Source organism: Meriones unguiculatus, chromosome 14, assembly GCF_030254825.1.
Source record: "Meriones unguiculatus strain TT.TT164.6M chromosome 14, Bangor_MerUng_6.1, whole genome shotgun sequence".
Lineage (NCBI taxonomy): Eukaryota > Metazoa > Chordata > Mammalia > Rodentia > Muridae > Meriones > Meriones unguiculatus.
Window position 1 is genome coordinate 18,340,315 of NC_083361.1, and position 21,056 is coordinate 18,361,370.

Sequence of the window (21,056 nt, forward strand, 5' to 3'; positions counted from 1 at the left end):
AAGGACCTTGATAAAATACCTAAGAGTTTTACTGCTAGCCTTTCTCCAGTCCTCTCTAGAGGGCCTTTCAGAAGGGTAACTGTACACTGGGGAAAAAGAAATAATCAGACTGCCCAAGGTCTACTGAATACTGGTTCCAAATTGACTGATTCCAGAAGACCCCAACTTTAACTGATCCTCCCGTTAAAGTTGGGGCTTATGGAGGTCAGGTGACTAAAGGAGTTTTGACTAAAGTCTGATTCACAGCAGGTTCACTGCATCCCCAAATTCATCCTGTGGTTATTTCCTCAGTCCAAGATAGAAGTTGGCAGAATGCTCACATTGTGTTCCTGACCTGTGTAGTGAGGCCTATTACGGTTCAAAAGGCTAAATGAAAGCCTTTAGAGTTGCCTCTGCCAGGGAAAATAGTGAATCAAAAACAGTATCATAACCATGGAGGAACTGCAGAAATTAGGGCCACCATCAAGGACTTGAAAGATGCAAAGTCCCACCACATCTTCCTCTAACTCTATCTGGCCGTTGCAGAAGACAAATGGATTGTGGAGAATGACAGTTGACTACCAAAAACTCAATCAAGTAGTGACTCTAAGTGCAGCTGCTGTACCAGATGTGGTGTCCTTTCTTGAGCAGATTAACACACTTCCTAATACATGATATGCAGCTATTAATCCAGTGTGCCGGCTGGCTTTGTGTCAACTTGACACAGATAGAGTCATCAGAGATGAAGGAGCTTCAGTTGAGAAAATGCCTCCATGAGATCCAGCTGTAAGGTACTATCTCAATTAGTAATCAATGATGGAGGGCCCAGACCACTGTAGGCAGTGCCACCCCTGCGCTGGTGTGGTCCTGCATTCTATAAGAGAGCAGGCTAAGCAAGCCAGGGGAAGCAAGCCAGTAAGCAGCATCCTCCATGGCCTCTGCACCAGCTCCTACCTCCAGGATCCTGCCCTATTTGAGTTCCCGTCCTGAATTCCTTTGGTGATGAACAGCATTGTGGGAGTTTAAGCTGAATAAAGCCATTCCACCCCAACTTGCTTTTTGGTCATGATATTTTGCAGCAGCAATTAGAAACCTTAACTAAAACATCTAGCAAATACCTTTTTTTTAGGTACCTGTCCAAAGAGGCCACCAGAAGCAATTTGCTTTCTGTTGGCAAGGCCAGCAAAAAAACCTTTATAGTTTTACCTCAAGGAAATATTAACTCTCCAGATGTGTCATAACTTAGTTTGAAGGGAGCTTGATAATCTGATTCCTCCACAAAACATCACATTGGTTCATCATCCTGACAACATTATGCTGATTGGACTAACTGAACAGAAGGAAGCAACACTTTGGACTTGTTGGTAACACATATGTGTATCAGAGGAGGGGAGATAAATCCAACCAAAATTCAAGGGCCTTCTACTTCAGTGAAATTCTTAGGAGTCCAGTGGTGTGGGTCATGCAGAGACATTCCTTCTAAGGTAAAGGATAAACTAGTGGCCAATAGAGAGTGGCAGTATTAGGAGTTTGGCCTGGTTGGAGTAGGTGTGGCCTTGTTGGAGGAGGTGTGGCCTTGTTGGAGGAAGTGTGTCACTGTGAAGGCGGGCTTTGAGGTCTTACATGCTCAAACTAGGCCTTCTGTGGCAGTTTCCTTCTGCTGCCTGTGGATTAAGATGTAGAACACTCAGCTCCCTCTCCAGCACCATGTTTGCCTGTGTGCTGCCATGGTTTCTGCCATCATGATAATAGATTAAACCTCTAAACTGTAAGCCAGCCCCAGTTAAAATTTTCCTTTATAAGATTTGTTGTGGTGGCCAGGCAGTGGTATCGCATGCCTTTAATTGAGAGGCAGAGGCCGGTGGATCTTGGAGTTCAAGGCCAGCCTGGTCTACAGAGTAAGTTTCAGGACAGCCAAGGCTACACAGAGAAAACCTGTCTCAAAAAACAAAAACAAAACCAAAACCAAACCAAAACAAAACAACAACAACAACAAAACCCACCACTACCAACAAAAAAACACCAAAACAAAACAAAAAAGAGTTGTTCTGGTCATGTGTCTCTTCACAACAATAAAAATCCTAACTAAGGCACCCACCAGGTCATAAAGTAGGATATGCACAGCAGCAATCAACTATCAAATGCAAGTGATATATGTATAAAATCAGGTCCAAACAGGCCCCAAAGGCACAAGCAAACTACATGAAGAAGTTGCCCAAATGCTGATGGTCTCTACTCCCACTCCAATGCTTTCTGCTATGGAGCACGCATCGGAAGCCTCACGGGAGTGCCCCATGATGAGCCGAGTGAGGGAGGGAAGACTGGGGCTGGGCTGACTGCTCGTACTGTACATTACACCGGCACCACCCAGGAGTGGACAGCTGCAGCTCCAGAAGTTGCAAAACTTCTCAGGGACAGTTCTAAAAGCTACTGGTGAAGGGAAATATTCACAGAGACCAGAACTTTGAGCAGTACACCTGGTCACACATGTTTTTTTGGAAGGAGAAACGACCAGATGTGCAGTTGTTCACTGACATATAGGCTGTAGCCAATGGACTGGCTAGATGGTCAGGGATGTGGAAAGAGCATGACTGGGAAATTGGTGGGAAAGGCATCTGGGGAAGATGTGGACAGATCTCTCCAAATGGATGATGGATGTGAAGATGCTTCATCTTATGTAAATGCTCATCAAAAGGTGACCAGCTGAGGAAGAGATGAATAATCAAGTAGATAGAACGACCCATTTAATGGATACTCATCTTCTTTTCCCAGCCGTTTATGTCATTGCCCATGGGCCCATGAAAACTGTGGCCATGGTGGCAGAGATGGGGGTGATGCGTGGGCTCAACAACATGGACTTCCACTCACCAAGGCTGACCTCACTATGGCTGTTGCTGAGTGCCAGATCTGCCAAAAGCAGAGACCAACACTGACCCCCAGATATGGCACCATTCCCTGTGGGTACCAGCCAGCAACCTGGCAGCAGGTTAACAAGTTGGACTACTTCCTAGATGGAAAGGAAAACAATTTGTCCTTATAGGGATAGACACTTATTCTGGCTATGGATTTGCCTTTCCTGAAGGTAATACTTCTCCCAAAACCACCCTCTGTGCACTTTGAGAATGACTTATCCACCATCATGGAATTCCACACAGTATTGCTTTTGGGCAAGGAACTCACTTCACAGCCATCATTGAAGTGGGAAGACTTTCTTGCTGTTGTTTTGATTTGGTTTTTCCAAGACAGGGTTTCTCTGTGTAGCTTTGGCTATCCTGGAACTCGCTCTGTAGACCAGGCTGGCCTTGAACTCAAGAGATCCGCCTGCCTCTGCCTCCCTAAAGCTGGGATTGAAAGTGTGCACCACCACTGCCTGGTCAAACTTATTTTTAACTTCAGTTAATTAACAAAATGGAGTTGGTTGTAAAAAAGAAAAAAAAAAAAGACAAACTTCCTTTTGGAGGTCTTAAACACAAGCTGGATAGGTGACCTGCCAGGCATGCTCTGAAAATATCAGTAGTTAGCCTAGATAGCATCTAACATTCCCCTTTTTGGTAACACCAAAGGACAGAGAACTTGGGGCAGTTGTCTGATATGACTAAGAAAACTCAGAACCATCAGCGATTGCTGGTATCAGTGAAGACACGGCAAAGAGTATCCAAAGACAAGCTCCTCTTGTCTTTATAGGGCAGAGCTGACCAGCGTAGGCCACGGGGGATTCCTGGGTCAGCCAGGTTTCACTATACAAATGGCACCAAGTTGTCCCATAGCTCTGAGTTTTTATTTCATTTGTTGAACTGTTGGGGTCTGAAAATCCAAAACAACCCAAGTAGTCACAAAAGTCCAGCAAAGCAAGATCTTTATTGAATTAGGCTGCAAACCTGACCAGTCAGGAAAACAGTACAAACTCGGGAGCTGACTGTGTTCATCTTAGTATTTAAGCAGATGATGAAAACTGAGTGTACTCAGGCCACTACTGATCAATCTGGGCTGCAGAACAGACTGGTAGAGAGTTTTTAAGCCTGAAATCCACAAACAACTGTGCCAAGTTATCACACCAATCAGGATTTACGGATAGGGGACTTCCTTGGGAATATGCCTTTGTGGTACACTTAGCCCATTCCGTGGCGACTTGCCTAGCATTCATGTCTCAACTTGCCAATTAGGATGCCAGTCACCCAAGTACAGGTCTCTTTCTGCCAAGCAGGATGTCAGTTACCTACCAGGGAGGTCTTGAGAACTTAAACTTTATTTGACCCATATTCAAAATGGAAGCTGCATTCAATGGCTTCCGTCTGGTTCCTTCTTGCAAAACATGAATAACATTCACATTATAGTATCAGTGTTGGAAACAAGCAAGCCAGTGAACAGGAACCCTCTAACATGGCTCCAGGTGGGAAGTGAAGCCTAAGGAGCAGCAGCTGCAATTACTGGAGGTGGAGTGATCACCTTCACTTCACAAATGTGTTTCATGTGCCAATCTTTTGTGCACCAACATAAAAAAATGACAAATGACAAACAGAAAGCAGCTCTGAATTGGGTTAGAGCTGAGTTCACACAGGTTTTTCTGGCAAGCCCACTAAGATGTAAGTAAAGATAGCTCCTGCTGAGTCCCACCATTCCCTGCTGACCTGTTCTGCCATAGTCTCTGAGAGCACTAGGTTAACCAAGCCCTTCACCTCTAAACCAAGGATTCGGAGCAGAACCAGGAGGGGATGCGCTATCAGCTAGGGGAGCTGGGAAGATGGCACTGGCCATGACACTTCCTCAGGCTCTGTGTCCACAGAATGACTGGAAAAGCCTCTCATGCATATGTGAGGCTGACCACAAGTACAAATATTTTGGTCTGAAGCATGGGAGTTTTGGCTTGGTGGACAAATGCTTCTAGGCTAGAGAGAAAGGTTCACAAATGCTCGTTTTTGGTGAAGTGAACATTGAGACAAGCAATGAGAACCTGACAAAGACATTCATACTGAAGACCTAAGCATGGATCTTTGTAGAAGCAAAATCTACAGTGTGGGTTCCCCTCTTTAAATGAATGAGTCTAAAACAGGATGTTTGAAGTCTTTTATTAACAGCTAAGGTCACTCAGAAACAAAAACAGGTAGCACTGCTCCACATTTTCTTTTACTGATTTTGTTTTTGATGTTTTGAAGCCTGGTCTCATGTAGCACACCAGGCAAGTGTGAGCTCACTATGTAGCTCTTACTCCTCCTGCTTCTACCTCCCAGGTGCTAGGATGACAAGTATGTGTCACCACAACCTGTTGGAGGTTGGATAATCACAGGGCTAATAATAATAAACATTCTTTTTATTCACCACAACAACAACCCATCTCTTTTCCTCATGTTTTAATAGCCAATAGAAACCTGGGATCTGAAATCACCTTTCCCCAGGGTATAAGAAATTGTAGCCACCGGTTCTTTAGCAGCAGGAAAGTAGAGCGTCATCTGTGTGGGTGGTGTGCAGTGGGGATAGGATATGGTTGTGGACAGTGTCTGCGATATGTGACCCCATGCTGGCAGGGTGCTATTGTTCTACAGGCCCATGCCAGCCAGGTTCTAGCTATCTGCAGGACCACAGGGATGGAGTGTTATGAACAGATCTTTTCGTCCTCAGACGATGGTATGGTGACTGTTGACAGATCAGGTGTAAGCACAGTATATAAACACAACTCCTCCAGATGTTCTTTTATTAAAATTCTTTTGTTTAAGTTCATTATTTTATATGAAGGGACATTTTGGCTGTATATGTCTTTACCATGTGTATGTCTGGTGCCCGTGGAAGCCAGAAACCCATCAGATCCCCTGGAACTGGAGTTACAGACAGTTGTAGGGCCATGTAGGAAAGTGAACCTGAGTCATGTAGAAGAGCAGCCAGTGCTCTTAACCACTGAGCCATCTCTTTAGCCTTCTTATTACATTCTTAAATACTCGGAGCCTTGAAGGATTGAAATTTCCAAATTAAAAAAAAAAAGAAAGAGAGAGAGAGTAGAAGTTAAGAACATGGTAGCTCTTGTCGTCACTGACTGCTCTCTTTCTCCAAGTTCATATTAGAGTTCAGAAGAATTCAGGGTATGAAGCAAAGACATTAGACTTGTGTTAGGGGTAGAAACTTCTGGTAGTAGCTCTTGGTGACATCAATCATCAGCTCCTGGGTGCATTCTGGGAGCTCCCCTGAGAAGAGTCCTGAGGAAAGAGAGACCCAGTCAAGCAAAGGAGCCACACAGGCCTGCAGCCCTACCATTCTGCAGGCCATACCGTTCTGCAGGCCATTGTAAGGATCTTTTTTATTATAAGGACTTTTGTATTCTGCTGTAAGGACCTAACATTGAGGTTCTTCATCTTCAGACTGACAAGAATGTTGACTACATACATCTTCTGAAAGGCTGGAGTTTGTGTTTGGGAAACAAACACTAGCTTTCCAAATGAAGAAACAAATTCTAGCTGCAGGAGGTCAGAACATGCTTGAAAGATCCAAAGAGAGAAGGCACCTCTGACTGCTGCTGGTTGTTCCACACAGGGCTTTCTATCTTCAGGACTCCAGTGTGAGCCCCACTCAGCCGTATCCTTATTCCCGAGGGAAGAATTGCCTGCCATTCCTACAGGGAAACTGAATCCACCAAAGCAATGATACTAGGTACAGATGGATCAAAGGAAGACAACAGAGCGGTCCAAGATGGAACAAGCATGATTAAGGATTTCACTGTATGGTGGTACACACTTTAATCCCAGCATCGGGAGGCAGAGGCAGGCAGATCTCTGTGTTTGAGGCCAGCCTGGTCTACAGAGTGAGTTCTAGGACAGCCAGGACTACATAGAGAAACCCTGTCTCAAAAAAATCCCACCACCACCACCACCAAAATATTCTGAAACAGAGGCACTGTCTCCACTCAGATGTTTTGAAGGGCACTTTAAAACTAGCCAGCAAAGGGCTAGAGAGATGCCTTGGCAGTTAAAAGCACCAACCAACTGTTCTGCAGAGAGGTCCTAGGTTCAGTCCCAGCACCAACATGACAGCTAACAAGCAAGTATAACTCCAGGTCTGTGCGCTGCATGCAGAGATGTATGTGGGCAAAAATACATACACACACAAAAAATAATAGTCAGCAAAGTTTTCAACATTCATATCTTGTGACCCACAAGTCAACTTCTAAGAATGTATGTCAGAGATACTGTTTCACAGTACATGTGAAAGAATGTCAGGACAGCAGTTTCTGATAGTGCCCAGGCACAACTTCTAATGATTATCCTGTGGGACTGATTCAATGCTTTGTAGTAAACCTACCTATTCTGCGTGTGAAACCTGTAACTCTTGAGAGGAATGATGTGGTATTCTACATACCACTTGAAAAGTTGCTCGAGGTACAGAGCTAAATAAAGGGTAGTTTCCAAGCAGTACAGAGTAGTAGAGTTTGATTTCATTTACAAAGGTGTGTTTCAAATACCTGTATTATCCATTCAAATATATAAGCACACCTACATATTTCATATATTTACAAAATGCGCTGAGTAAATGGGGAAAAAAACTCAGAAACTTCTCAAAGGCACTCTACAAATAAAAAGTGCACGTTAGGCCTGCAAACATGTTTAAACGTCACAGCATTTTTCTTTTGTTTTACTTCTTTGTTTGAGACAAACAATGTAGTCTTGGCTGTCCTGGAACTCACCAAGTAAACCAGGTTGGCCTGGAAGTCACAGACATCTGCCTGCCTCTACTTCCCAAGTGCTGGGATTAAAGGTGTAGACCTGGCTCACAATTTCTTTTAAATGTGTATGAATGTTTTGCCTGCATGTGTGTTTGTGCACCACATTCATGCCTAGTGCCCAAGGAAATCAAAAGAGGGATTTGTATATGGATGGCTGTGTGGTATCTTGCGGGTGCTTGGAATCGAACCCAGGTCCTCTACAAGAGAAACAAGTGCTCTTAACTGCTGAGCCATCTCTCCAGCCCCTAAATTTCACAGTATTTAATCTTTATGTAATAAAAGACAACTTTAAGAATTCAGAGATACCACATAAAATTCCCATGTTCAGCTGTTCCTTAAATATCAGCTTTCATGCTCTCAGGTCAAGCAGTCATGATGGCTATGACTTTAGTCACTGCACTACCTGCCTGGCTGCAGTAGCAGCTGAGCTGCTCCTGGCTTCTGATCGAGACCAATCCTGGATTCCATTTCTTTTAGTTTCATAGCTCAATTTCATAGCTCTCCTGTAACTCTCTATAAATGTGCCAGATTTTCTGCAAGCCTGCATACTTGAATTCTAAGATGAAAGTACCAATAAAGTACCCAAATGTCTGCCACTTATCTATGAGACGCAAAAGAAACACCAGAAACATCTGTTGTGGTGCAGAAGCGTTGGCTCTGAATGAGGGTCTCTGGTGCTGGATATGGCTTTGACAGTGGAACGGCACACCTGCCAGCCTCAGTCTGCTCATATACGGAGACCTGGATGGCTCCATGTGGCTGGGCCTTTTCAAAGAATCTTTATTGTTTTCACCTGAGATACCAGGATGGTTTCCTTATCTTCTGTCTTTAGCGTTCAATGACCATAAGAAGTTGGGACTAAAGAACTTGAACACGTTAAGAAGATGAAGCACACATATCTCTAAAGAGATTTCCTTTCTCCTTTGTCCACTCACAGCCCCAGTCAAGACAGAAAGACTTCTTTGTCCCATGTGCTGGTGGCAGATTTATTACAAAGCAACCTTTTCTTCTTTAATGGTATTTATTTATTTTTCTGTGTACAGGTGTTTTACCTGCATGTTTGTCTGTATACCTTGTGTGTGCCTGGCTAATGCGGAGCCTAGAAGAGGAAGTTGAATCCCCTAGAACTGGACTTACAGAAAGCTGAGCTGCCATGTGGGTACCAGGAATTGAACCCAGGTCCTGTGGAAGAGCATCCAGTGCTCTTAACTACTGAGCCATCTCCCCAGCCCATATAGCAACCTTTTTGAGGGGTATACCTTCCAAAAGTATTCGAGGATCTCTCTACCATGTATGGATCTAAGGCTTTATCTCCTATCCCCACACAAGCACCACATTTTAAACCACTCTACTGTGAAATCAACAATCAACACTGTAATATACCAGTGTGGGTCTCATTTCCTCTTTGTTTCTGATAATTTCCTTTTTAATTTTTGTTTGTTTGTTTTGGTTTTTTTTTTTTCAAGACATAGTTTTTCTGCATATCCTTGGCTGTCCTGAGCTCTCTTTGTAGACCAGGCTAGTCTGGAACTCACAGAGATCTACCTGCCTCTGCTGGGACTAAAGGGATGCAGCACCACGTCTGGCTTGCTTTTAAAAAAATTTTTTTTTTATTGTGAATCCAGTTACTCATTCAAACTGCAGCTTGTTCACTGGGTATGGCGGTGTACGCCTTTAACCTCAGCACTAGGGAGACACATTCAGTCAGCTCTCTTTGAGTTCAAGGGCAGCCTAGCCTACATAGCGAGTTCCAGGGTAGCCAAGGCTGCACAAAAAGACCCCTGTCTCAACAAACAAACACCATTCCCACCAAGACAACTTATTCATATGTCCTTTTTAGGTACTTTGTTGCTAAACTGCATTATCAGAGACATGGTCTTATGCATTACTTTAGTGATGGAAACAGTTTGAAGGTGGTTGAAATAGACATTTTAACATCAACATTACCTGGGCAGCCTGAGAAGATGGTGAATGGTGGGACCACAGTTTCTGGAGGTAATACTGTATTGTCGAGAATTTTGCAGCAGTCTTTCAAGACACACCGGCGCCCCTGAAATTAAAATCTTATTAATTGGTACTAATCAAGACATGGGAGTAAAGCTTGTTTAGTATGCTGTGTGGAAGGCAATTTTACATCATCGCTTTTTGTGATATTTTTATGACAGTGTCTCATTACTGTAGCTCTACTTGGTCTGGAGTCATTTATGTTAACCAGGCCGGCCTCAAACTTAGAGATCCAAGTGCTTCTACTTCCAGAGTGCTAGGATTACTGGCATGTACCACCATATCCAGGCATTCGTGGTAGCTTATAATAGACAGGGACCTAAGGACAATAAGAGGGTTGGAATTGTATTCTTCCAAGTAGAACCTGACAGGAGAAGTAAAGAACATGTGTGTAAGTGTATGTGTGTGTTTGTGTGTGACTATATGTGTACACTGCAGCCCCAGCACTGTCTCCACCTCTCTCCAGCACTGGGGTTACAGGCCTGTGCCACCATGCCCAGCTTTTACTTGGATGCTGGAGATTTAAGCTGAGATCCTTCACCGTACACAGCATATACATCTCCCCAGCCCCTGTTAGCTGTCTTTACTAGAGCCTGTAAATTTACCTGTCTCTTGATAAAAACAATTTGACAAAAATCTCAGTAGTAAAACAGATAGAAGAAATGAGATTAGACAATCTGATGAAAAATACCTGGCTGAGAATGTAGGAATGTAAATAAATACTAGAATAATGCTAACCTACTCAGCCTTGGGGTTTTCCCAAATATTAGACACTTTATTGTGAATATGTTTAAATTTTCTGATAATTAATTATCCAAGCCACATGTACTTCCAGAAGAAAAGTATGCTGCCAAATGAAATCTTTTAAAATGTTATTTATTATGTGTCTATGCACGTGTCTGGTACCTTTGGAGGCCCTGAAGCTGGAGTTATAGATGGTGGTAAGCCATTATGTGGGTGCTGGAAACTGACTCTGGGTCCTCTGGAAGAACAGCCAGTGCCCTTATCTCCTGAGCCATCTCTCCAGCTTCCCTAAAGGAACTTTTAAAAAAGCTTCTACCACCGGAAATGGTAGCAGCCTACTTTAATCCCAGCACAGATGAAGTGCAGGCAAGCAGATCTCTTGTGAGTTTCAGGCCAGCTAGTAGTGAGACCCTGTCTCAAAACAAAAACAAAACTCAGGGGCTACAGAGATGGCCTAGCAGTTAAGAACACTCTATTCTCTTCCGAAAAAAGACCCAGGTTCAATTTCCTGCACCCACAAGGCAAATCTTCTATCTCTTATGCCCTCTTCTGACCTCTGCAGCCACCTAGGAGGCATGCAATGTACAGATATAAATGCAGGCAAACACTCATACACATAAAAGAAAATAACTTTCTTTTTCATTTTTGTTTTTTGGAGACAGGGTTTCTCTGTGTAACAGCTCTGGCTGTCCTGGAACTTGCTTTGTGGATCAGGTTGACCTCACAGAGATCCACATGTCTCTCCCCTCTCCCCCAAGTACCGGGATTAAAGGTGTGCACCACCAAACCTGGAAAAAAAAATTAAAGCTCCTATCTGCAATGTCTGAATTTCATGAACAGTTAAGCTGCCTCCAGCTGGATGGAAAGAAGACTGGCAGCAGCTGATGTGTCTGACTCAGAAGCTGGCTGTAAGTATAGCTGTTCATTCTCCCCTGGAAGGTCTCATTCATGAATTAGCTATGGTATTTTCAAAGACATCAACTGTCTAGCTTTCCTGGTGATGCATTCTCTAAGGTCATGCCTGTACTCCTAATCCCAAAACTAAGCATATGAGAACAGAATGTGCTAAGTAAAGCACGGCACATTCCCATGTTGGGATCCATAGACAAGGGGCCCTAGAAAAAAACAGTGGGAAGGGATCTTCTCACTACCCCTGCCAGCCAACATAGAGCCTGAAGCCTGCTTTGTCCACTAGTTGGCCACCCCACCCACTTAGATCCTGCCTACTTGGAGAAATAGAGTTTAATTGAATTTCAGGAACATTCTGAATATAGGCATTATTTCACAGCAATATGGAGAGTGCAGATAGTCTTAAGACATGAGTGGACTGGTAATAGTGGAGAAGGTAAAATGCTTCTCCATTCTTCCTCCAAGGAGGAATCCGAAACTGCAGCTATGCTGCTCATTTTGCCCTGTCCTGGACAGCTTACTGCAAGCCAAGTCAGCGTCACTGAGCCTTGGTTTCCTCACCCTGGAGTCAGCACACCAACAACAACGCCGCCACGATGGGAGGTACCAAGCGTGAAGCCGATGCACTGTAATGCCTAGGATATTGCTTGCTAAGCGTTTCCTGCTGGCGTATGGCAGTTCCGATTTACACCTTCCACAACAAGCCAGCGTTAGACTGTCACATGGGGCACTATGGAGAAGCCTGTGGGCCAAGAAGGCAGGCAGACTTCAGCTCTGAGAGTCTACAGTTCTAAAAGACTCTAAAGCCTAAAAGGCCTTAAAATTTGTCAAGGTTTAACAAGTACTCACCACACTGAACAATGACAAGGTGATATTCTGAAAAGAGGTACAAAAAGCAGAGTATCTAGCCAGGAATGGTGGTACAGACCTACAACCCAGCTAACTGGAATGCTGGAATGTGACAGCAGTGAAACGAGTTCAAGGCCCATCTAGGCCACAGAGCAAGTTCCCCATTACTGCAAGTAACTTAGCCAGACCCTGTCTTAAAAAAAAAAAAAAAAGTGTTTTAAGTGTTAGACATGTAGCTCAGGACAGAATGCTTGCCAGGCATACACAAGGCCAGGGGTTAAATTTCTGGCAGCAGTATGTAATAACCAGTATGCAATAATTATTTGTATTTATAAGTTGAAGTGTGATGTATACACTTCAGCACAGAACATGTGTTGATCAAATCACTGTAACTGGAATTTTGATTGTCTTATCACTTCATGTTTAGAGCTTTCAAATGCCTCTTCAGGCTCATCATAAGTATACAGTGAGCTGTAAACTGTGCCTACTTTGCCGTGCTGTGCACTAGAATGTCTTTTTTACTTAGCTGTATTTTAGTACCTTTATTCCATCTCCCTCTATTCGCTCCTTTAATCACTATTCTCCTTTCTTCTTTTTGAGATAAACTTTTTTTTTCTTTTCCTATTCCCTCCTCCCCCAAGCCAGGGTTTCTCTGTGTAGCCCTGGTTGCCCCAGAACTGGCTCTGTAGACCAGGCTGGCTTCAAACTCAGAGATCTGCCTATCTCTGCCTCCCAAGTGCTGGGATTAAAGACGTGCCCCAGCACTACCTGGCTGAGATCTTTTTATCATTTTCCTTACTTTTACATACAGCTGAACTAAACCTTTTTCTCTACACATACTAAGGAATTCCTTTGTAACAAGACTATGTGGCAGAATTATCGTTCCCCCAATTCTGAGTAAAATCTGATTAGAACTGTTTTCTCATCAACTTGAGCCCCACTGCACTGACCACCTACATTGAGTCTTTGTGGCTCTCAGAACATGAACTGCATGGATTTTGATACTTTAACATCTGCTGCTTACTTAGGGTAGAGAGTTGGTTCTGTATATTGGTGTGGGAGAACCTGGGCTTTACTATAATCTAGTCTGTGGTACACATCTAAAATGTAGAAAACATCTTCTCTAGACTTTAGTCAAACAAACTTTGGTTATTATCATTCTCAAGTAGAACATGATTCTCAGAAACCCCACACCTGCTTCTTCAGCTATGAAACAGCAAGAAATCCAAACCTTGTCTGGGATGCCTCTGCTTCTATGGACCAGGGTCTTCCAGGTGCTGCTGACCCAGGGGTCTATCTGCACCCTGCATGACCTGCAGTACCCTAACAATATGCTCTTTGGTGACACTGACCCTCACACACAACAGTCCCTCTCCTGAACTGCCCAGGCAACCACTGCTTTCTGTGCCAGTTTCAGTTTGCCCATTATATCCTTCACCCTCATCACACTGTAAGTTCTATAAGAAAACAACAAAACGAGCCGATGCAGCAGTGCCACTATTCAAATGGCATGTATACTGAAGCCCTAGCTCTACCACTGCTACCTCTGTCAAATCCCCTAGGATCTACAGTCCTCAATCCTCTCATCAGGAAAAGGAGTTTTGTGTGTGTATACATGTGTGAGTACATGAATGTGTTCGTGTCAGGATACATATGTGCGTGCACATTCATTCAGAGGCCAGACGTCAACCTCCAGTGTTGGTCCTCAGGCACCATTCACCTTTTTTTTTTTTTTTTTTTTTTTTTTTTGTGAGACAGGATCTTTCATTGCTCTTGTGCTTAGCAAGTAGGCTGGCTGGCCAGTGGGCCCCAGGGATCTGCCTGTTTCTGGCCGCCCCAGTGCTGGGGTTACAAGTTACACCTGGCTCTTTATATGGGCTCTAGAGGTCAAATTCATTCTTGTGTGACTGGTGCTTTACAGTCTGCACTGTCTCCTCAGCCCCAGGGAAAGAGTTTAATACCATAGGGAAGAGGTTCAGTCAAGGCTAGCCATTATGACTTGGTTTTATTTTGGGTATGTCTCTGCAGTGCTGAAGAACCAAATCCAGAGCCTTGTACAAGCTACGTAAGCACTCTACCACTGAGCTAGATGCCCAGCTCACCAGCCATTATAATAAATTTGAGGGAAAAACTCCAAATCCAGTAAGAAAAACTTAACCCCAGGAAACTGGAAATGACTCCTTCCACTGTTACAGGGACAGAGTCCCAAAGATGGGGTGGGAAGGGAAAAACAGAGAGGAAATGAAGCTGCTTGGTTAAGTGAGTCATATACTCACAATCACACAATTCTTCCCAACATGAACATAAGAACCGATTTGAGCAGCGTTGACCACACAGTCCTCCTCAATAAAGACATGATCCCCAATATGTAGAGGAAAGAATGCAACACTAAAAAGAAACAGAAGATAAACAAGGAAAAGTAAAGGTGATTGAGTTTGGGTTAAGATTTACAGAACTATAGATCATAATCTCAACATATTTTTATTTACAAATAGACTCTTTTGTTTTGTTTTTTTGAGACATGGTCCCTTTTTGTAGTCCTGAGTATCCTGGATCTCACTCTGTAGAGTGGCCTCAAACTCACTGAGATCCTCTTGCCTCTGCCTCCCAAGCTCTGGGTTTACAGACATTTGTCACCTGGCCCGATCTTTACAGACGGACTCTTTCTATGTTGCCCAGGCTAAACTGGAATTTGTCACATAGCCCAGGATGGCCTCAAACCCTTGATCATTCTGACTCAGCTTCTTGAGCAGTGAGATTACAGGCAAGAACCATACCCTCAGTTTTTATCAAGTCCTAATAAGACTATTCCTTACAAGGAAACAATCCTCAAGACACAGAAATTCCATATGTTGAGACCAAGGAATCAGGCTAATACCTCAAAATCAGACTTGCTGGATGGCACAAGAAAAGAGTAAAGCAGAAGGAGTAGGATCTTCAAAACAAACTAAAATGAGTGGGTACTAACTCAACCCTGCTTTCTTGGACAAAGTTCACAGATCACATGTTTAGTTATCTGTTTCCAGGACTGACAAGTTCATAGGCTATCAGTTTGGGTGCCCAACAGATAGCAAAAACAAACTTGGGGGCTACAGGAGAGAACAGGGTTTCACATAGCCCACGCTGGCCTCAATATGCTATGTAGAAGAACATAACCTTGACCATCTGACCCCTTGCCTGTGAACCAAAGCTATGTGCTACCATCCCCTGTTCATGCTGTGCTAGGACTGAACCCAGGGCCTTCTGCATGCTAACAAGTCCTCTATATTCCCAAATCATAAGACATTGTTTTAGTTCCCAACATTTTTTTTTAAGATTTATTTATTATTTATACAACATTCTGCCTGCATGTGTGCCTCAGCACCAGAAGAGGGCTCTAGATCTTATAAATGGTTGTGGGCTACCATGTGGTTGCTGGAAATTGAACTCAGAATCTTAGGAAGAACAGCCAGTGTTCCTAACCTCTGAGCCATTTCTGCAGCCCTAGTTCACAACATTCTTAAACTTTAACAGTTCTACCATATTTACTGAGTTCCTACTGTGTGCCAGGCTCTTTCCTAGGCAAAACACATCTTTGTATGAGGAATGTAGAATCAGAAGAAACCAGAGTAAGGACTACATACATAATTAGTTACAGCTGTGATATAAAGCTATGGCAGTACATAACAAGAACACTTTACCTAGACAGGGGCTTTGGGAAAGCCTAATAGTGGAATTTAAAGCCAGATATAGTTTGCACCTTTAATCCTGGCACTTGTGAGGCAGAGACAGGCACATTTCTGTGAATTTAGGGCCAGCCTGGTCTCATAGATCTCTGGGTTCCAGGTTGGCCAGAGCTACATAGGGAACCTATCTCCAAAACAAAACAAAAAAGATTATACTTAAGTCAAGACTTTAAGGATGAATAGGAGTTATCAGGATTCCCCCAGACATCTAATATCATTCCCATTCTCTACATTTCCTCAGACATCACTGACAGTGTTTCTATAGTAACATTTATCAAACCATGGTTTTTGTTTTTTTAAACACATTTTATTTTTGTGTGTTTCTGGGTATCTACAGAGGCCAGAATGGAGTGGTGGATTTCTTGGAGCTAGAGTTATAGGCCATCTAATATGGATGCTGGGATTTGAACCTGGTGCTTTGACAGAGCAGTAAGCACTCATAACCACTGAGCCATCTCTCCAGCTCTGAGATTATACTTTAAGTTGTGGGCTAGATGAGATATAAAGTAGCTGTTTGCTCACTCTTTCCAGCCCTGTTCTACACTTGATCTTAGCCAAAAGGCCGAGAAGTGATTCCAGCCCTGTTCTATAAGGAATATTTTTTAAGTCTTAGTATCTGTCCTCTAAGACTCAAGACTTACTTGAACTTTGTGAATTTTAATACTTTTAGTCTCTTCCTCTTGTGCAACAGTGAATTCCTTGATCACACAACAGTCTACATTAAGTCCTCTTAAACTTTTTCTACTCCTGATACCTTTTTACCCAAGAAATTGTTTTTCATGTGAACCAGTATACAAGTATACAGAATAGGTTTACTAGAGAAACATTTAAGCTGAGTGCGGTGCCTCACACCTATAGCCTCAGCTCTAGGTGGTTGAGTAAGGAAAATTAGGGGGTTCCGGGACAGTATGAGCTACACTAGACGTATCTCAAAGAAACATACACACACAAAAAAATTTACTGGTAATAGATCATAAAGAGCCTCTAGCCATACTGATCTCAATGTGGCCAATCTCACTGTAAATCATAAAGAAATTTATTTTAAAATTTTGCCATTATTAAAGACAAAAGCAAATGGTATGTTTATTTATTTTTACATAAAGAATTAAGGTTTGCCTGGGTATTTGATAACACAAAACAGAGCATTTTCACTGTTGTTCAGAGTTGACTAATATTCCAATTTTATAATTACCAATGCTGAGAAAGCCACTTTGCAAAGAAGATTAATACAAAATGGCAGGTATGTTTGAGGACATTTCAGAAACTACTGGAAAAATATGTCCTAATCTCAAGCCAAATTACATTCATTAATTTTTTTTCTTTTAATGAAACACAAACAGTAATTGTTAAAAACCAACAATCTTGTTTTGAAAGATTTGTTTTATATGTAGGTGTATTTGCTTGCATGAGTTTATATACACCTCAGGTATACAAGAGTCCAAGGAGGACAGAATGAACCAGTCCTTTAGAACTGGAACAACAGACAGCTGTAAGCCACCCAGGTCTTTTGCAAGACCACTTAACCACTGAGCCATCTCTCTCTAGCCTCAAAACCCACCATTCTAAGACATTAAATCCAAGGACACACTAATTTTATAGTTACGTGTTAAGGAATGACTGTAGGAAAATATTACTAGTTTCTTTTCAGTACTTAAACTATTGTTTCTCTAAGAGCAGCAAACGTAGTGTGTACAGTAAAGACATCAGGACGTATAACACACAGGCGTTCAAACCTGAGTGGATGTGCTTCCGGCAGCATTCACTGGTGTGGCTTGTGTGACATTCTGCGCAGTGCAGCGTGCGTGTTTGTGTGCAGACCTGAAGCTGCACCATGGGCAAGCACTGCCAGAAACCTTGGATTCATTATGTATCTCATTTTTAATTAATTTTAGGTTCCTGCGTATTCAGAAACCTTTCATTCGTTCCCAAATTTTTCCCAGGCCCCTCCATTCAGTTATGCAATGATAACATAGGATCATGACCTGCAGTTTAAGCAACTACAGGCTACATTAGTCCTGAGAGTTCTTTAATTTTAAATTAAAAATCTGAATTTCTCAGCACTATCTGATTCTGGTATGACATACTAGAGGAAAATGCAGCTTCACATTTTACTCATGCTTTACTATTTATGCCTTATTTCTCTATTTCTTATAGGGACTATTCTACTTCTGACAACGAAAAATGAACAAGGTGACAATCACTCAGTGTGATGCTCATTATTGTGAACTCTCATTTAGTGCCCTCAAACAGGACAGACCTTCTCATTACACATCTAAACACATGGACATGGGCGATATTACCAAGAACAGTATGAGCCTAGCACTACAAATAGGTAATTTAATCACATACCCTTTGCTGAATTTCTTGAATGGTGGCCTTATGACGCTACGGCTTTTCACAACACAGTGCCGTCCAACTCTTACATTCGCCAGATCTCCTCGGATGATACAGTCATTCATTATAATGGTCTATAAAGCAAAATACATTAAAAAAAATTAACAGAGTAGGTGGATGGAGAGATGGCTCAGAGGTTAAGAGCTGTTCTTCCAAAGGTCCCGAGTTCAACTCCCAGCAACTACATGGTGGCTCACAACCACCTATAATGAGATTCTGTGCCCTTTTGGTGTGCAGGTATACTTGCAGGCAGAATGATGTATAAATAATAAATAAATAAATCTTTTAAAAAATTACCAGTGTAGCCTAAATGTAACATAAAAGATAGTGAACAGAACACTGAGCATCATGTTATGGTCCATGCCATCAAATATTCTATAAAAGGGGCAGTTGTAAGGTAAAAACTTAGGCTTGACTGCAATTCATCATAAGCTTTGATCTTGATACTCCATCAATATGACTCACTGAGGGGACACACACTGACAATACATGGAGATCAGGTTAACCTATCTGCTCAGAGTCACTCGAGTTCATCTGAGGCCCTCCAAGCCTTGGGCTCTCGGTCAGAGACCTGCTTCCACACAGGCTGTGCCACTGCATTTGGTCGCATTTCCGGTTCGTTTTGAAACGAAGTCAGAAGCTCTGGCAATATGGGTCTGTATTCTCACTAAGTAATAATCATCTTCAACATATACTGGTCATGTATTCTCTACTTTGTTTTGAGACAGGGTCTTACTATGTCTCTAAGGATGACCTATAGCTCACTATGTAACCAAAGGTGACCTGAAACTTGGTGTGATCGTCTCAAGCTTCCAAGTGCTGAGATTGCAGGCAAATATTTCACTGACTTCTATTTTAAAGTACTGTATTGCCTCTTCTAGGTTTTGTGTCTAGGAGTCCTAGGCACGATATAGTGTAACAGAGAAATTTGCGATTGTTTTTTGTTCAGGCATAAAGGTATTCTGGTCCTTCCCTCCACCACCACCACCACTTTTTTATTCATGATAGTTAAGGCAATGTACATCTTATCTCGACACAACATTAAGAAAATGACAAAAACATTCATGCTCAGTTCAAATGAAATTCTTCCCTTTTCACCTTGCCCTCCTTGCAGCGGGCCCTGTCCCTTTGTCTGTTCTGCCCTCCCCTTTCACACTTCAAGCTTTACACTGCTCTCCCCATCCATCTTCTTTAAAACTTCATTTCCCATCTAATGAAGCACTTGCTAATTTCCTGGCTTCTCTTCCTTGATCATTTTTGTGCACTCGACAAATCCAATTTGGAGAAAAAAAAAATAAAACGAAGAAAAAAGAACTGGAAATGTACAACAAACTGGAGACACAGCACTCTTTTATATGCCCTGCTAAGATGGTGACGAGTGGAAGCAAGCAAAGGTATGCCTCCTGGAGCTGCCCGCGTCCCTTACCTTGCCATTGAGAACGATGTTCTGGCTTCCACACAAAACAGACTGGCGACTAACTTTGTTCCCAGATGCCTAAAAGCAAACAGAAATTTGGGGGTGAAAAAGCTGAGAGGATTTCTGGGCTACAATTTCCTTCAAGAAAGCTCACATTGCAGAGAAAATTACTTTAAATGAAGTGCAGTCTAAAATGGAATGAAGGCCGAGTGTAGTACTGCACCCCTACTGTCCTGGCTCTGGGCAGGATGACTGTGAATCTGGGCTCAGACTAAACTACAAAGTGAAAGTCCCATCACACACACACACACAAACTAAAGAAGGAAGAAATGGAGAGGGGAGGGGAGGGAAGCTGAGGGCATAGCTAGAGATAACAGTGCCTGACTAGCATGCACACGACCCTTATTTTAATCCACAGCCCCGAAAAACATATAAAATGGATCAAATGCAATATATCAAAGAAGCAAGGGTGGATTAGGAACTAAATGTTCAAGAAATGGATTCAGAATTTGTATCTAATGAGAGGTCTAATGACAAGTGTCCATTCAAACCCCAGTTCAATATTCAGGTTTCACAGCCCTAAATGAGGAAAATGACTTTCCCATGATCACAGACTCGTAAGAACATACAGAAAAAAAAAAAAAAAAAAAAAAATGATAGTAACCGTAATAGTTGTACTTGCTTTGTTTCCAGAACTTTACGCGTGTTATCATGAGTTCGTGATCAGAAACAATAACTTTTTAGACCCTTGGGAGACTGTGAAATATTATTTTAAAAAGGGCCCAAAGAAAGCCTGAAACTGTAATTAATATCAGAACGAATAGGCTGTATTGTGTATTCTTCCGGGAGACATTATTTCAATAGGAAGAATATGAGCACACACATACATACATATGCATACACACGGTGGGAAGGTGGAGTGCGGTAGCAGAGAGCCTAATCCATGCATGCACCGACAGAATAACAAAATCAGACGAAACCCGAAGCATCTCTACGTCATCCCCAAGGAAAACAGTGAGGGAGCAGGGGTGGGTGGAGCAGGGACAGGAGGAGCGACCGTCCGGTCCTCCAGGGTCCGCTCGGCTGTCAGCGGGGACAGGGTCGGCCCACGCGCACCGTCTCGATGTACTCGGATTTGTTGTACAGCAGCTCGCCCAACTCCATGGCCGTCTTCTCTGGGAACCTCAGGATCCTGTCAGGCTGACCGCGATTCCACCTACTTCCGGCTGCCACTCCACTTCCGCTATTCCCGCCCTCCACTCTCATCGACTGCTCGAATCACCTCTAGGCAGCCCGGCTCTGTTGCTCGGCGTTCTCCAGCTGCGCGTGC

General features: G+C 42.9%; 1 protein-coding gene across 1 annotated transcript; it reads right to left on the reverse strand.

Moving 5' to 3' along the window:
* Positions 1–5,028: 5,028 nt before the first annotated feature.
* Positions 5,029–20,998, reverse strand: Dctn5 (dynactin subunit 5). Its single transcript, XM_021640650.2, has 6 exons — positions 20,843–20,998; positions 19,736–19,804; positions 18,265–18,383; positions 14,467–14,578; positions 9,632–9,734; positions 5,029–6,164 (listed from the first exon to the last, which is right to left on the reverse strand). The coding sequence occupies exons 1-6, from the start codon at positions 20,990–20,992 to the stop codon at positions 6,067–6,069; spliced, it is 651 nt and encodes a 216-aa protein (XP_021496325.2). The 5' UTR covers positions 20,993–20,998; the 3' UTR covers positions 5,029–6,066.
* Between the last annotated feature and the right edge of the window lie 58 nt (positions 20,999–21,056).

Coding starts and splice junctions, on each gene's coding strand:
- Dctn5 (XM_021640650.2), bottom strand. CDS start 20,992: ATGAGAGTGGAGGGCGGGAATAGCGGAAGTGGAGTGGCAGCCGGAAGT. Junction 14,579..18,264: donor TTCAAGAAATTCAGCAAAGG/GTATGTGATTAA, acceptor GTTTCTTTTTAG/TGTTGCATTCTTTCCTCTAC. Junction 6,165..9,631: donor CATCTTCTCAGGCTGCCCAG/GTAATGTTGATG, acceptor CTCTTTCCTCAG/GACTCTTCTCAGGGGAGCTC.